This window comes from Rhamphochromis longiceps, linkage group LG1 (assembly GCF_057381845.1).
Source record: "Rhamphochromis longiceps isolate RC_006_pf linkage group LG1, R_longiceps_female_GT1.1, whole genome shotgun sequence".
Taxonomy (NCBI): domain Eukaryota; kingdom Metazoa; phylum Chordata; class Actinopteri; order Cichliformes; family Cichlidae; genus Rhamphochromis; species Rhamphochromis longiceps.
The window spans coordinates 20,902,377-20,919,555 of record NC_140557.1 but is presented as its reverse complement, the minus strand read 5'-3'; the positions used below and the strand labels follow the sequence as shown (position 1 = coordinate 20,919,555).

The 17,179-nt window shown below is 40.2% G+C and overlaps 1 protein-coding gene across 1 annotated transcript; it reads right to left on the bottom strand.

The window, feature by feature from the left end:
- Positions 1-13,331: 13,331 nt before the first annotated feature.
- rassf10b (Ras association domain family member 10b) lies at positions 13,332-15,070 on the bottom strand. The gene has a single exon (XM_085411248.1). The coding sequence runs from the start codon at positions 14,855-14,857 to the stop codon at positions 13,526-13,528; it is 1,332 nt and encodes a 443-aa protein (XP_085267374.1). The 5' UTR covers positions 14,858-15,070; the 3' UTR covers positions 13,332-13,525.
- Positions 15,071-17,179: the final 2,109 nt, after the last annotated feature.

Genomic DNA, 17,179 nt, shown 5'->3' with positions numbered 1-17,179 from the left:
TGAGTGACCAAAAATGGGGAAAGCCAAAATGTAGCTCTGTTGCTCCTAGGCTGTAATTAGGTCTGCAAGTCTGACTTCTCTATATTTGGAAAGTGTCCAACATAAAACTCACCTGGGAAAGAGTTGTGTTAGGAACAGAGATGAAGAAGACACTTTGAAATTTTATTCACACTGAAGCTCCCTTTCTTCTTTTTTATTTATTTATACTTTAAGTCATCATGTGACTTTTTTTTCTCTATAGAGGCTCAATCTTGAAATATGTACAATGTGTGTGGGGTTTTTTTTCTGTTTTTTTTTTATTCGACATTTCTCAAAATATCAGTTGTCTGATTGGATGGGATATCCAGATTCACTCATTTGTTCTGCCCTCTGATCTGACGAGACAGAGACAGGGCTGGACTAGTAATCTGGCATATTGTGCATTTTCCCAGTAGGTTGCCGCACTTTTCGGCCGATGGAGCTGTGCACCAGCTGTACAAGAACGGGCGGCAGCTTATTTGTTCATTCTCATTACTGACATTGGAGTGCCCAGTCAAATCTCTTTCTGTGATCAGCCCCTACATTCACTGTGCCCTCAGGCAACTTGCAGAAAAAGTTAACTGTGGATGAAGTCGTGAAAACTTGGAGCTTGAAAGTGCCATTGTGTCTGACCAGTCCAGCCCTGGTCTGAAACAACGGTGCTCAGGACTGAGAAGTTATAATGTCATGTGGCTTTGTGCATGCCAAGTAGGAATATAACCTGTGGGTAGTAAAAATGCTTTTTAAACAAAGTCACAAACAAACTTTATAAGCAGTTGTTGTCAGATTTAACAAGTGATTGTATACATGTACATACATTTTATACATTTTATGCTACAGTGACCATTGACATCAAAGTTATGGCTCTTGCACTATTCATTAAATAGAAGGTGCTGCATAGGTGCCTAAATTGCTCCCTGGAGGTGTTGCCCAATTTTGGGCATGCCTAAAAAAGATTTTTCTCTTAATTAAAATTTGCATGATTAAACCAACTTGGCTTCTTTGAGTGATAAGAACAAAGATATTTTAAATACAGGTGCTAAAACCATTTGCCATTATGGACCTAGGAGCTTGACGTTGAGGCCAGCTAAAGAGGAAAAGGGAGAAAATGTGAGACCAAAAACAAAGAAAATAAAGGTATGTTGGGAAGTTACATGAAAGAGTGATGGCATTACCTGTGTGTACATGAGAAGGAGAGTTAATGGAGGTTCCCTTCACATGGTATCATGATTAGTAGACACTATGAAAACGTCTTTCCAGACAGCCCAAATACAAGTTGTTTTTCTTTTAAGAAAATTTGTAAATTTTAAAGGCAAGTCAATCCTTTTCTCCATTGTGACTTGAACAGACAGTAATGATGACTAAGGAAAACAACATCAAACATATTTGGACTTGAACCTTCAGAGATTTAGAACAGTCAGTGTGCTTGAGTAAAAATGATCTGAGGCTGATATCACCAAGCGGTGTCTGGTCTGAGTTATTCCCCCAGTGAGTTCGGGGTAGGTATAGTGGTTGCCCCATGATCAGAAGGTTGGTTGTTCGAATCCACTGAACGGCTACCCTGAGGTACCCCTGAACAAGGGGGAAAAAACTAGTTGGAGAGAGGTTGGTCAGAGGTGTGTATAAATGTTTATATTAGGACATGCATGTATGTTTAAACTACTTACACCAAAACTAGAAGAGACCAAATTGGTTACACTGCCAGCACATTGAATTAGTTTTAATCTACACCTCGTTGTCCTATTAATGAACTACTTCTAGCTGCATAGTTTCCACTAGTTCATCTAAGCACAGCTGGGTTCCACGATTGTGAGGAAAGGCTTAGCATGTGTTGTTATACCCAGCAATAATAGACAAGAGGCTCCCACCCTCTAAGATATGCAACATGTCTGAGAGGTTGGGTTAACCCTCCCTTCTAATGAAAGAGTGGGCTCTGTTGAAAGTTTCTTCTAAATGCTAATCAAACCATGGGTAAAACCATCTGTGGCCATCTGAGCACAAATAATCACAGCATGAATGCTTTCTCTTCTGCCTGCTATTTTACATTTTACTAAGGTAGTGTTCATAAAATAAAAATTAAAAAAAACCTTCAAGAAACATTTTTGGCTGCAGCACTGAAGCAAAATTTTTACCTTAAAAGCAAAGTCACATTGTTTGGTACAGCTCACTCTTTGTAAACTATTTCAACCAGTGAGAGTCAGCACCTTCCACCTCTTATATGGTGACCCATAAGCACAAGTGTACATATCATCATCTAGTCGACTAGTTACGTATTTTCAATTTTTTTTTCTTTTTGGGGGTTTAGTATCGCTTCTGTCAGTCTGCCCCAGGGCAGCTGTGGCTACAACTGTAGCTTTCCTTCACCAGTGTGTGAATGTGAGAGTGAATGAATAGTGGAATTGTAAAGCACTTTGAGGGCCCCGAAAAGCGCTATATAAATGCAATCCATTATTATTATTAATAAAATCCACATTCTAAAAGTTGCACCCGAAACTTTATAACGTTCAACTGTTTGGTCCCTCACAAGTCCTTCAATGAATTGGAACACTTGTCATTGTCTTATATTTCATGAAAGTGGACATTGTTCACTGCATTCCCTGCACTTAATCTTGTGTAATGTAATTATTAATGCACATATAATAATAATAATAATAATAATAATGGATTGCATTTATATAGCGCTTTTTGAGACCCTCAAAGCGCTTTACAATTCCACTATTCGTTCACTCTCACATTCACACACTGGTGGAGGCAAGCTACAGTTGTAGCCACAGCTGCCCTGGGGCAGACTGACAGAAGCGAGGCTGCCATATCGCGCCATCGGGCCAGTAGGCGGTAGGTGAAGTGTCTTGCCCAAGGACACAACTACCGAGACTGTCCGAGCCGGGGCTCGAACCGGCAACCTTCCGATTACAAGACGAACTGCCAACTCTGGAGCCACGATATATAAAGGTATAGGATTTTACCTTTATATATTTCAAAACCTTCAATTTCTTTTTTACAGACAACATTTTATTTCAGTGGGGTTTTTTGTGTTAAAGGGTTCAAAACAATGAGGAACTTGCCGTTTCTTCTTCTTGCTGTTTTGATCCTATTTCAGTCTCTCACTGTATAGTGCATGATATGTGTGTTATACTGCAACACAATCCCATCTTTTTGTTTGTGAAACCAAACTTTCCCATTAGGTGATAAGGTGGAGGGATACTTCACAATTGTTCTGCTGAGAAGATCTTATAATATTTGCCTAGAGCAGAATCCATTCTTATATGGAGAGGACAAGGACTCATCTAGATGTCTTCAAGTTTTCCTGTAACCGATACACCAATCACACCCATGAAAAGCTGTGTTAAGCTTGATAAAAGAGGAGGTAACTATGCCTTCAGAAGAGAAGTACATAAAACAAGCTCTTTTCTTCTCTATAGGTGTGGCACTGTTTGCTGCCAACAACTTGAAGCTCTTGAGCAGCTGTAAGATTTGCCATTGTGTTTACTTTGATTAAAACTGAACAGTCCCCACCAAGGTAAGTCAGACAGAGATGCCAGGAGTTAGCATGTGCAGCAGAGATTTAATAGGGGACAGATCTTGCTTGCTGTGTTTGAGCAGCCAGCTAAAAATTATGGGTGGGCAACTTAGGACAAAGACCGAAGCTTAGAGCCCTGCAGCATTTAGAAAAACAAAACAAAACAAGAAATCAGATTTAACAGAAGTAAAGACAGTTTTTACAGACAAAAGCACAACAGTAATGATCATTACATTGCATTACGTGATTACACTTAATCTGTTAGCTAAACTGATAGGGAGAAAGATCACAACAGATGACATCAAGACATGTCAAACCAGTAGAAAAGCAGCTCCAAAATCACAGTTCACAATTGCAGAGATATTTATTTGTCATTTTTTAAAACTGTTCATCCTGGATAACAATCATCCTTCCAATAGCCCGAATGGCATGTTGTAAAAATCTTGGATGTAATAGCCAGTTAGCTTGGTAGGCCAGAATGTAGTAACAATGATAAGGTTGCAGTGCATAGTATTGAGTTTCTTATTATTTCCACTTGAATGATTGTTTACCTGAATGATTTCAGGTAAACAAGGCTATTGTTGCTATTGTGTTGCTATTTAGTACTTAATGATTACTAATGAGAATTATTGTTCGTAATGAGTTTCATAGTTAAAGATTATGGTAGCACTTTCTAATACAGCTCAGTAATAAAGGGGTAAAAGTAGGGTAACAAGGAGGAAACAAAAACGTAATAATGTGGTAATTTCTAAGTTATTACCACTCACTTACCTGTTGTAGTTTCTGCGTAATAAGCTGGAAACAGAGCTGCAAAATGCAAAAATGCCTATTTCTCTTTAACAACATATAAATAACCTGTTAAAGCTAAATTAAAGAAGTGTGGTTATTACCTTGAAATATCGCTTATCATGTCTGTGTAATAAGCAGGAAAGATGCAAATCCAAAACTGCTTGTTTCTATTTAATAGCATAATAATAACCAGGTAATAACCGTTTAAAACAACCTTAAAGAATAGTAATGACTGCCAGGAAACACCTGTGGTAATTTCTGTGTAATAAGCAGCAATTTTAATACCATGGTCATGATAGCTGAATAAAACAAGCATCAGGAAATCTATAATGAACTGGAAACACTTATGCAAAATGCTAATAATAAAGTTTAAACAAGTAGCACAAATGAATGCATTAGAATGCATTGGAGTGTAGAGGACACTCCCTCACAGTAGGGCTGCCACGATTTGTCGACTAGTCACGATTACGTCGACTATCAAAATCGTCGACGACTGATTTAATAGTCGACGTGTCGTTTGAAGCTTTGTAAGATCGCAAAAGACGCAGGAATAATAGCAGGATTTAAGAGTGTAATAACGGACTGAAACAGAAGATGGCAGCACAGCATGTACAAGGATGCCAGCTGCCGTTAAACCCCGAAGAAGAAGAAGCAGCTGTGTCCCAGAATTCATAGCGCGGCCCAGCTTAGTTTCCAACAATGGCGGTAGCTAGTTAGTTTTAATATTACTCTTATTATTCTTTCTGGGTCACAAAATAAACGTTTAACATATTTTCAGGCGAGAATGTAGCTGTGTAAACCTCAAATATCTGCTCAGTTTATCAGGACACCACATATTTTCAAAAGCGCTCCGACGTTTTCGGAGACGTCTGTTACCCACTAGCTCGATAGCTAGCCGGGGGCTAGGTCACTAGCGCAGTGAGAACACCGGACTCCCGGCAAATTGTTTTCAAACCCACCGCCGTCTTTCGCGACTCAGGTTAAATATATATGAGTCACTTAGATAAATTAAAAATGTTATTGTTTGGCTTTTTTTTTTTTTTTTTTTTTTGTATTTTATTTGTTCCTGAGTAAATCGGTTTGGCTGAGATTAAAGTTATAGTTTTTACACAGCTGAATAAACGTCAAGCAGACAGCTGATTATCAGAAGTGTGAGATGCTGGAGAATATACTCCGGTGTCCTGTTATATTTTAGATAGCAAGGAGTTTATTAAACTTTACCGAAACAATCTGCAAATTTCATTAAAATTGAATAAACTATCATCTTGTCTTTATTTTTAGTTAGCACCTTAAAAGCTTAAAGCTGTAAGCTAATGATAGTTATATAAGAGCATATGCTGCTCGTGCAATAAGCTGTAGTTTTATGTCCAGTGGATGATGATCTGATTAGTCGACTAATCGCATAAATAATCGGTGACTAGTCGACTATCAAAATAATCGTTTGTGGCAGCCCTACCTCACAGCATAGTTTATACATGGATGACAACACATAAGAAATAAATGTATTATATATATTATATTTCAGGTAGAAAAAAACGTGGAGCACATTTTTAAAATTTGCAAAACTGTCTTTTAGCCTGGTAAGATCCCTTATTTTCCGATTACATAAGTTTCAGGGTAATATTACTCAGCTGTAAACACTGTTGCTACCATGATATTACTTGGATATTACATGGTTACTCCTTTGGTAATTGCATAGTAATAACTTTACCACATTATTATTCTGTTTCCCCTTTGTTACCCTGCTATTACCCTTTTATTACCGAGCTGTAATAGAAAGTGCCACCAAAATTATATAAATAAATAGCTGACTCTTTTTACATTATTATGTACACTTTTTGCAAATTGATCTGAGACAATGGACTTCTGGAACAATCTGGTTTGAGGTTTGAGTTAAATTTATGCGAAATCATACACTCACTTACTTGGTCTTGGTACAATAATTCACTTCCTGTTACAATGCAATGGTGTTTTGTGTAGATTGTCTGTGCAGCCCATTTAATTAAAAACTCTCTCCAAAAGTTGATTCTGTTCATCTGGATGTAGTGTTTTCAGTGGGAGAAACGTTTTGTCACTCATCAGAGTGACTTCTTCAGTCTGAGCTGACTGCAGGTTTCCCCAAATCTTATAAACAGTACATTTGCATAATGACTGAAACCAGCCCACTGAAGGAACAATGGGCTGGGAGGTCAGTTCCTTCATCATAATTATGCAAATTCTCATGACCACTGATCAACAACCACTGATCAAAGAGCAATGATCAATGGCCATGGGTACCATTCACAGAGAGTTGGGGAATGGCTGCAATCACAGCATTGTAAGATGGTGAAAGATGTACCCTTAGGCCCCCTCCTCGATTCAGAGATGGTCTTTCCCTTTTCACGTAAATGGCCTCCTTGACTCCGCGCTCAAACCAGCGTTCCCCCAGGATGTGTACATCCTCATCACTGAAAGAGTGTCCACTGGCCTGTAGGTGTAAATAGACTGCAGAGTCCCGGCCTGACGAGGTGGCTCTTCTGTGTTGTGCCATCCGCTTCGCCAGAGGTTGTTTGATTTCCCTGATGTATCCTCCTGGCACTTAACAGCGTACACTATGTTACTCTGTTTGTGTCGGGGACCCGATCCTTGGGGTGAACCAATTTTTGGCGCAGCGTGTTTAGGGGTTTAAAAGCCACAGAGACCCGGTGTTTAGAAAAAATGCATCTCAACTGTTCCGATACTCCTGACACGTACGGGATCACTACAGGTTTTTGCTTATGCAGCGGTTGTCCTTCTCTCCTGGATCGGCTGGAGCTTTCTTTTGGCGCCTTCCCAGCTTTGACAAAAGTCCAGCTGGGATAACCACATTTACTCAGGGCCTTCTCTAGTCAAGTCAAGTCAAGTTGGCTTTATTGTCACTTCAACCATATACAGTTTAACAGTACACAGTGAGGCGAAACAACGTTCCTCCAGGAACCAAGGTGCTACATGCAACATAAATTTACAACATAAATTAACAGAAAACACTAAACTAGCTAACTAAGAGGCCTAGTTAGCTGGCTAGCAGAGACAAGACAGACTGACCTAACATAAATTACAACATAAATTAACAAAAAAAAAAAAAAAAACTATCTAAGGAAGACTTTTTTTTTTGTTATCAGACAGCAGACAACAAAGTGCACGTGCAAATGTGCAAACAAGAGCAGCAAAGTGACAGAATGATAGAAAAACACAACGTAACATAATAATAAGGTTTTGTGATGATGAGGTGAGGTAGTGGAGGAACAGTAAACATTCCTTAGTGTAGCAGCAAAAATTAGGAAGTGCAGAAGTTAGTGCAAAAAGTCCAGTAATAATATTGTGCAAAAGAGCATTTACAGGTTGGTGTGTACGATGGTTTAGTGGTGTAGGTCAGTGTGTTTGCGCTTGTGTTGATTAGTCAGTCCAGTCTCAATGTTTTGAGGTAGTTGAGTTAAGCTGAGTGATAATGTGTGTGTGTGTGTGTGTGTGTGTGTGCGTGCGTGCGTGCGTGCGTGCGTGCGTGCGTGTGTGCGTGTTTATCAGTCAGTCCCTTTTTGCTGAGGAGACGGATGGCCTATGGAAAAAAGCTGTTGCACAGTCTGGATGTGTGTGCCCGAATGCTTCGGTACCTTTTTCCAGATGACAGGAGTGTGAAGAGTGTGTGAGAGGGGTGTGTCCGATCAGCCACAATGCTGGTGGCTTTGCGAATGCATCGTATGGTGTAGATGTGTGATGTTCTTCTGCTTCCCTGGCCGCTGTGTCTGTGGGGATGGTGCTGGCTCTGTGTTGTAGCGTCCTAATGACACCCAGTTTATGCTCCAGTGGATGATGAGAGTCAACCTTAAATGCTGATCCGTATGCGTAGGTTTCCGGTACACATCGGCTCTTGGAAAACTTGTGTACTTCAATGTGCATTTTAAACAAATATGTTCTTCTCACATACATGGTCTTGAATAATCAGGCCCCATCTTATCTTAAAGACCTCATAGTACCATATCACCCCACTAGAGCACTTCACTTTCAGGTAGCTGGCTTACTTGTGGTCCCTAGGGTATTTAAATGTAGTATGAGAGCCAGAGCCTTCAGCTTTCAGACCCCTCTTCTGTGGAACCAGCTTGGATTTGAGAGACAGACCCTCGCTACTTTTAAGATTAGGCTTAAAACTTTCATTTTTGACAAAACTAGGGTTGGATCAGGTGACCCTGAATCCACTATAGCTATGCTTTAATAGACTTAGGCTGCTGGTGGCTTCCCATGATGCACGGAGTGTTTCTCCTTCTCTCACCTCTTTTTACTCACCATATGTTTATACACCAACCTGCATTTAATTAGGAGTTAATTCATAATTTCTGGCTCTCTACCACAGCATGTTGTGTGATTTGGCGCTATATCAATTTAATTGAAGTGAATTGAATTGAACAGTATTAAAATTAATTATTATAAATGTAGACCAGCCTTTAAATTTGTACCACAAAAATGCTGATACTGTCGAGAATGATGATGCAAATAATACATCTTCTGCTGGAAAAGTTTTCCAGGACAGGGTCCCAGCTAGAACTAAACAAATATTTGAGTCAATCTTTATTTAAAGTGTTAAAATAAATCTTCTGTCCAGGCAAAGCAATAGTTTGCTAAGAGATGAGAGAATATCTGTGTGCCTCTGTGATGAATCGCTTATGGATTAATCACAAAATTAGAATTATACCAAAAAAGGCTGATTCTTTTTCAAAGAATGGGCATTCTTCAGATGGCCATGAGATCTTCATGATACCAGTTAATGTATTTTAGGTTGGTAAGCAAATAATATCAGGAGATTTCCCTACAATATTTGCCCCTGCATTGGCCCTGATTTAGGTAAGTGGAGGGTAATGAACCTGTTGGTGACAGATCTGGGCTACGTCTTCTTCTACAGGAGGTGACAGGCCTTGGAAAGGGACTGTACAGTATCCCACAGACAAGGTCCCGGGGTCACCGACCAGCTTTGCAGGACTAACACACCTGCCAGCAGCACAATGAGGTCTAATGAGCGCACACTGACAGCCCCAGTCTGTAAGCAGCAGGCCCAGTGCCCTGAATGGCTCACACCTCAACGCTCATATTGAAGTCCTGGCTGTCAAGTCAATACCTTCATTAGTGACTTCATAGCAGTTCACTCTGTGAGACTGTACAAAGGCTGCCAGGAACACAAAGGGGCACATTCCAGGGATTATGGGACATTGGCAGGTTTGTGTCATTAAAAGGAGTTCACTTTTTCCTTGAATGCAAGGAATTTAGTTTAGGAAGTAGGAATTACTATATTTCTATATAATTAATGTAACAAGGTGCTTTATCTTTCACAGTTTGATGTAGTTTAATATATTGTTGACCTGTCAAAAATACTATAGGCATAAAAAATTATGTTCTCAGACCCTAACCTCAATTAGGTTTCAAGGGAACTTTATTTTCTCCTGTGTTACATTTGCAACATTTGTGGAGTAACACAGAAAACTGATTATAAGCTTCTAATGTTTGTAAGGTTTAAGGGTCCATTGTAGCCCATACCAGTGATCTGATGTGGTCAGATTTCTATAGTTTAAGATCAATGAAAGTTGACCAGTAACCTCTGTCTTTTCTACAGTCTTCTAATATAACTTATCTCAGGTAGTAAAAAGACATTTCTAATAATCAGAGCTGCCCAGGCTAAGTCTTGACATATCAGCACTTAGGTCAATACACCACCTGCTGACATCTGAAGAGGAAATTCTTCAGGATGTCATGTTCTCTGATGCATGAAGAGTGTCCTGTACTTTTTTGTAGACTTAATTAAAGTGACATAATGATTTAGTGGCTTTGCAGAGACCTCTGTCCCCTGCTGCCTACCCCAGGAAACATTTCTCTTTAGGCATAAAGAGCCTCTGATTCCTGGTGTTTAAGCAGAAAGAGCCAGACTGCCACCATGCTTCAGGGACTTTAACCTCTGATCATGCGACCTGTGATCCCTGTGATGACCCAGAACAAAGACTACAACATTTTTCTTTTCATAAAGCTTGGCAGGTTTTGTTAGAAGTCACAGGTTTGTAAGTTGCACGTGTTTATGTACATGTCAAGAAACACACTGAAAACGCCACATCTTGGACATACAAGACAAAAAGACAGGCACTGTCTACACACAAGAGAGAAAAATAGTGTCCACAGCATTTCTCACAAACCTTCTGGCTGTTTAATTAGACTACCTCTGCAAAAAGAGAAGACGAGAACTCTTAAGATTCCTGCATTTCTTTTCAAAAGACTCCAGGGATTAGGAGACACTCAGCATAATCAAAACTTGACATTTATGCAGCTCCATTGAGTCGTGTGGGAAACAGTGCACACAGACTTTGCCCCTGACACAAAAGCCTAGGAATGAGCTTCTGTTTTCCTCTGACAATGCCACATGCACTGTTACACCCTCGCCTGTGAAAATAAGGTGTTTTTGTTTTTTTCCTTTCCCTTGATAGGTCAGACCAATATATGTTTAGTTTAGTGTAACAAAGTGGAAGCAGAAAACAGAACCATGGGAGAGTGTTGAGGATGGGGGGGGGGGGGGGGGGGGGGGGGGGCTGCTGCGTGTTAAGAGGCAGGAAGGCTGCCACTCAGATAGCATGTAATACAGTACTTCCCCTTGTTTAACAATAATGTTGGCCTAAATTCAAAGAACAAAGGTGTGTGTGTGTGTGTGTGTGTGTGTGTGTGTGTGTGTGTGTGTGTGTGTGTGTTTCAGGATATTAACTGATATGATAATGTGTCGGGTTTGTTAAATATTTGTTTATTACCAGTGAAAAATAGGACCCAGTGATGATATTAGTATCACTTTATAATACAGCTCGAGACTAAAGGTCTAAGTTGAATTTCCAACGTATTTGACCTGAAGTAACACTGTAAATACATTTATTGACAAATACATGAATTAATTAAAATTACTTACTTAAAATTACTTAATTTTATATGTATAGCATCAAATCACAACAACATTTGCCTCAAGGGGCTTTATATTCTAAGGTAAAGGTAGTGCAATGTGCATATCACCTGAAACTGCCTTAAAGGCGGTTGTTTTTAGTAGGTAGTGCTCTGTCACGCCAGCCTGAGGGCAGCAGTTTGAACAGATTATGTCTGGGGTGTGAGGGGTCTGCAGAGATGTTGTCTGCCCGTTTCCTACAGGTCCTGCATGGAGGGAAGAATGGCACCGACGATCCTCTCTCAAGACCTGGTCGTCCATTACAATCTGTCCTGCTTCGTGACTGAGCTGAAGCAGGCTTACATTATAATTTGTTTCACAATAGGCTTTATTTTTCTTAGACCCACTGTGACAGAATAAATATATCAGACTGTAAAATTGATGCTGTTCTTTTAATAACTTTGAGTGCCTCGATCTTATCGTAACTAAGGCATATTAGTGAATTCTCAGTAAACTAAAACACATTTAAAATACATTTTTGCATGAGTATATTGTGTTTGGTTTAATAGCTCAGCACTGAAATGTCCAGTTTTGCTGATGATATCATCTTGTTGTCATTAATCCAGGTCTTCTTTTAAAATGATCATGCTTCAGCACTTGTAAGAGTCATGGCAGAGAATCGTTATATTTTCAGATTATTTATCTGTCCCGTCTTCATGACTATCACTCGAACTCTTAGAGGGACTTCCTTCAAATTTAGAAAAAAGTTTAACTTCAGCTCAAAGATCATCTCAATTGTAATTGTTGGACACCTGTTCAACTGCTTGTTAATGCAAATATATAATTTGTCAATCACATGGCGACAGTTCAGTGCATTAAGGCATGCAGACATGGTCAAGATGAGCCACTGAAGTTCAAACCAAGCATCACCCTGTGAGCAGCAGTTCTCTAGTTGAGAGTTACTTGTTCGCACCAAATGTTAGACGAAAATTTCCAGATTGCTTTTATGCTGATAGGAAGACAACAGAAGCTCAAATAACCACTCATTGTGACCAAGGTATGCAGAAGATCACACACAATGATACACAAAGATATAGACCGTGGAGTCTCTCTTGGTAAAGGAATCTTAAAAATCTAATTTCCTAAATACATTTTAAAAAACTTATCCAGCTAACTTGAGGCTGTTAAATAAATAATTAATCATTGAGAAAGGAGATTAACAGCTTATTACATGCTGGGATGCAATGGACTGAGGAAGATTGTCAGACTATCAGATTAAAAGCAAATCTAGTTTGACGGCTCCCCGGATGTCAGGGAAAAAAGAAAAAGTAAGCAGTTATTGAAAATGTGACAAGAGCTGCTCTTGACCTCATGAAATTACAGTCTGTATATCGTATCATTTTGATTATTCTCACAGTAAAAAGGTTGTCAAGTGATCTGATAAAATTGCCACATAACCTCTAAATCTTTAAATCAGGGTTCCTCCTTAAGGGTTTCATTTTCACACACAAAAAAACAAACATGCTTGTCAGGGATTCATAAAAGATTAAAAAAGATGCTATTTTATTTTAGGGAAATAAAACCCAAAGCCTCTTTTTTTCTTTTTTTTTTTAGCAGCTGGGAGATATAAACTGTGGGAGGGGGTTGTGTGCTGCCGAAAAGCAGCCAGTGTCGATGTAAGACTTGTGTCGTTCATGTCTGTGTGCAAAATGCCATCGTCGATCTGAGAGGAAAAGGTCAGCTGTGCTCAGTGAGCTGTCAGGATGTAGATCAGACCTCCCGTTTGAGCTCTGCGCCTCAGTTTTGACTTCAGATATTTTTACGTCTGACTGATTTACCAAAAAGGCTTTTTTTTTCTTTCTCTTAGAGTCTGAGAAAGCTACTGCTGATACTGCTGTTTTTAAACATCTTCAGAATCATCCAAAAGCCTTTGACTTTGTTTTTTCGGTCTGGTGCCCTGCTGACTCTGAGGCGAACATTATGGCAGGGGTTGGAGAAATCTGCTGCTATCCTAACTGCTACTCAAGGCTCCAAAAAACCTTAAACTGTTTTTTTAAACATAAAGAAGAAAATCAAATAGAACCATGTTTGTATTGTTTATTAAAGTTTTTTTTATTGATTTTTGCGGCTTTCTTGTAAACAGAAAAAAAAAGATTAAGAAAATACATTTTAAAAAGCAATACGTATATGTTGAAAGTGGGGAAAAACATTCATTTGTTTATGTCAGAGTACTTATGACCCCTGAGAATTAGAAACATAGATAAGCCAGTTTTCCAAGGAAAATATTAAACTAATGATTCCCACACAGGGAGGCTGTCGGAGTCCTGACTGTGCAGAGAACTTAAGCCAGTGTCTGAATCGTCGTCGTTCACATTGTGAGTTTTTGACAACCCCCTTGCTTGCTCCACCCACCCGTTTTTTCTCTGCAAAGTGCTCATCATCCCCGTCTTAACGTCTGCCCCGTGGCTATATCTCTTCTTAGTGTCTGTCCCCTCCTCCATGCCCAAAGTGTTCACTTTCTCCAGCAAATCCCTTATCTCCCTCTCCCTCTCCCCGCAAATCTGCTCGGTCAGCTCTAAATCGCTCCTAATAGCTTCTAAATCCGCGTTGAGGCGCAGGCCGATGTATAAACTGGCATTTAACTGCGTTTTGATCCTCTCTTCTTCCAAAAGCTGCTCATTTTCTGGTGATGTTTCCACTTCGGTGGAGGGAAGGAATAGCGAGTCATCCCCAGACTCCAAGTTTTTACGTTGCAGCTCCTCCTTCCTCCGCTGCATCCAGCGGTGGTTCAGCTCATCCTGGATCTCCCCTGTGATCACGTCTATAAGGGTTTCATGCTCCCACAACTCCTCCTGTAGTCTAACTACCTCCTCACGGTGTCGGAAATACTTTTCAAGCTTGGCCAAAGTGTCAGACGAACGCAGGTTTTCCACTTCGTGGCTGGAAGCCGCAGCGACATCAACCAAATACGTATTTTGAACGTAATTGGCCCCGTGCCTTTTAATTCTGTCCATGTGCACCTTCGCCTCGCACCTTTCGATCTCTGCGTCCAGCTCTGTAATCCTCTGAATTTGCTGTCGGATTGTATGATCCTGAGAAACCACAGAATGAACCAAAGTTTCCATCTTCTCCGCGCAAGACGCGTCTCTGCGCGCCGCCTTCGATCTCTTTTTATTGATCTTCTCCAACTTTCTAAAAGCTTTCCTGACTATGCGACGCTGTTTCTCAGGTGAGATGGAACTCACGGTACACCGCGCAGTCCCTTTCATAATACAGGGGCTCTCTTTGCTGAGCACCACGCGAGCCTCTGCGCTTCGGGCTCCGTGGCTGTCCAAAGACACTTCGCTCTTCACCAGCACGAACTTGACGTTTCTCTGCTCGTCTCCCCAGGCGACCCAAAGCCGCAAAACCCTAGTTTTGTTTGGCAAAATCCTCTCGCATCCCCTCCATTTCTCCACGATGCAGTAGGACTGTGCTGCGCAAAGCCCTTGTTGGGAGTTTTGGTCTTCAAGAAGCACTTTGATAACATCAGCGCAAGTTGTGCGCTTTGACAAGCCGAGGACGAGCTTTTCCTCTCGGCAGACCCACACTGATATCTTATTCTCCTCAGACTCCATCTCGCATTTCTGCTAAACTCTATCTCTTCTAAACAATAGTAGATTTAAAAATTTAAACCCGCTCGTCGAAAGAAAAGCTCCTCAGTGTCCATACCCGAGTCCAGTGCATGCGCGCTGCGTCCTAGACGCATCTGCAAAGTTGCAGTCGGGACTGGAGGTGTCTCTGTCTGTGTCCACGGAGCGCATAAGTTAAGGAAAACACTTTGCGCGCCGGTATTCCCAGTCCTGACTGCCACTGCTGTGATCACATGACCACACACACACACACACACACACACACACACACACACACACACACACACACACACACACACACACACACCTTTTTTTGGTGGGATGAGCTCCACCTGAGCCTCGATGCTTTTAAGAACAACGACCAGCCATGAATTCTTTGATGGAGCAGCTTGGAGGCTCGCTGTGTTCTTCTGGTTTCTGTATCCATAATGCATCAAATAGGACATGAGTACCTACATATATAGGAATGAGTACTTTATATGGATTATGTTTTTATCTTATTTTTTTAATGACTTTGTATTTCAGATCTGATTCATTATTAAGGTTATGTTGTTAACTTTTTCTGTAGATCCAGTTAAAACAGCGTTAAAAGACAAAAAATATGAATAAATAAATATTGGAGCTGAAAGAAAATTTCACTAACTGGCTTCAACAGGCTTTGAGGATTCTAAGGCATCTAATCATGGTAATGGACTGATTCTTATATAGCGCTTTTCTACAATGACCTTGTGCATAATTTATGTATTTTGTGTAACACCTGAAAGAGTAAGTTTTACCTGCAGGTTTTCTGAGGGGTATTTTCTTCTTCAAGGATTAAATTCAGTTTATTTCCTGCTTCTTAAGTGTCAGTACTTTCAATATCTTACTTCTAATTATAGTCATCTTTCATCTGATAGAGCCACATATCACAATTCTGTGAACTGTACTCACATGTCAAACACATAAGTGAAACAAGAGGAAAAAGGTAGGAAGGCAGAAACACAAATGCTCCTTCCTGCAGTTCAGAGCAATGAGCAGACTGTTACCTGCTGCTGATGGATCACGCTTTGCATTCAGTGATCTGAATGTTCAGAGTCAGTTTGCCTGTGTTGATATGAGTGAGGGAGCATAGATATGGAACACTTCAGTTGCTTTACTTGAATTCATAATGTTGACCCTGTTAGCTTTTCCTTCGTTATGCTTATTCTTCTGATTCACTGCTTTCAAGTATTAGCCTTGCTCAGTCTTGAACTCAGGGACTTTACAAAGAAAGAGAATAAATGAGTATTCAGCTATTCTGTCAGGAGATCTCTGACAGATGTATTTACCTCTAGCTTTGCTGGTTTGCTAGTGCTCATGTGACAGCATGTGCCTGGTCTTGATGGATTAGGACGTTTGTGTGTTAGTGGGTGGAAATTTTACTTTCCACATTACAATGCAAAGTCATATACATACTTACCAGCATGCAGTCCCCCAAATTAGTTCCAGTCCACATATCAGGAAAGATTACCTTCACATAAAGATAAATTTCACTTGAGTCAAACCCATGAGAACTGATTCATCATGTTATTATTGTACCAATCAAATGGAAACAAAAACATGTGCATCACTCAGGTGACATTTAAGTAGTACAAAAGTGTAAAGCTCCCATGTAGAGGTGTATTACTTTACACACTTAAACTACTAGTTTTATTGAGCCTCTCTTAAGGAGCACTAATCTTTATTCAGCTGTTCAGCAGTAGTTGGTTGGTTTCCACATGTAGGATTTATAGCAGCACCTTATTTGAGCCCCTCCATCTCAGGTGCAACATTCAAAACGTTTTGGTTTGTGTTAGTAATAATATAAAGACTGGTTACTGAAATAGTGCTTTTCTGACTGAGGGGTTATCACTGCTGGGTACAGAACCACTAAAGGCCAGCCAGGAAACCAGGGGAAAATATGGATGGACGAATAAATATGATTTTTGGAGGGAAAATAAACAAAACGCACTTTACTAATGCAGAAATCTGAATCCTTTTTATTTACATTGTTGTGTGTTGACAGTTTGTGGGGAGTGGGGCTGAACTGTAATTGGTTTCTGAAGCTGGTGTGCTGGAAATAGCTTGAGAACCTCTGATTTAAAAAGGTTGAGCAAGAAAACAGAAATCTGTAGCACTTTGATTAAATGGTGTCTCCCTCTTGTGGCGAGTCCTGCCATTACAGCGATGCACATTCAATTATGTTCTCTCACATGCTCCATCTACTGTTGATGTGAGGCCTTTGCAGTCAAGGAGTTAACAGACTCATCCACACAGCAAAGATTCAAGTGAGAAAAATAAAAGGAAGCA

What these genes read in the sequence shown, in the direction of transcription:
- rassf10b (XM_085411248.1), bottom strand. Translation starts at nt 14,857, where the DNA reads ATGGAGTCTGAGGAGAATAAGATATCAGTGTGGGTCTGCCGAGAGGAA.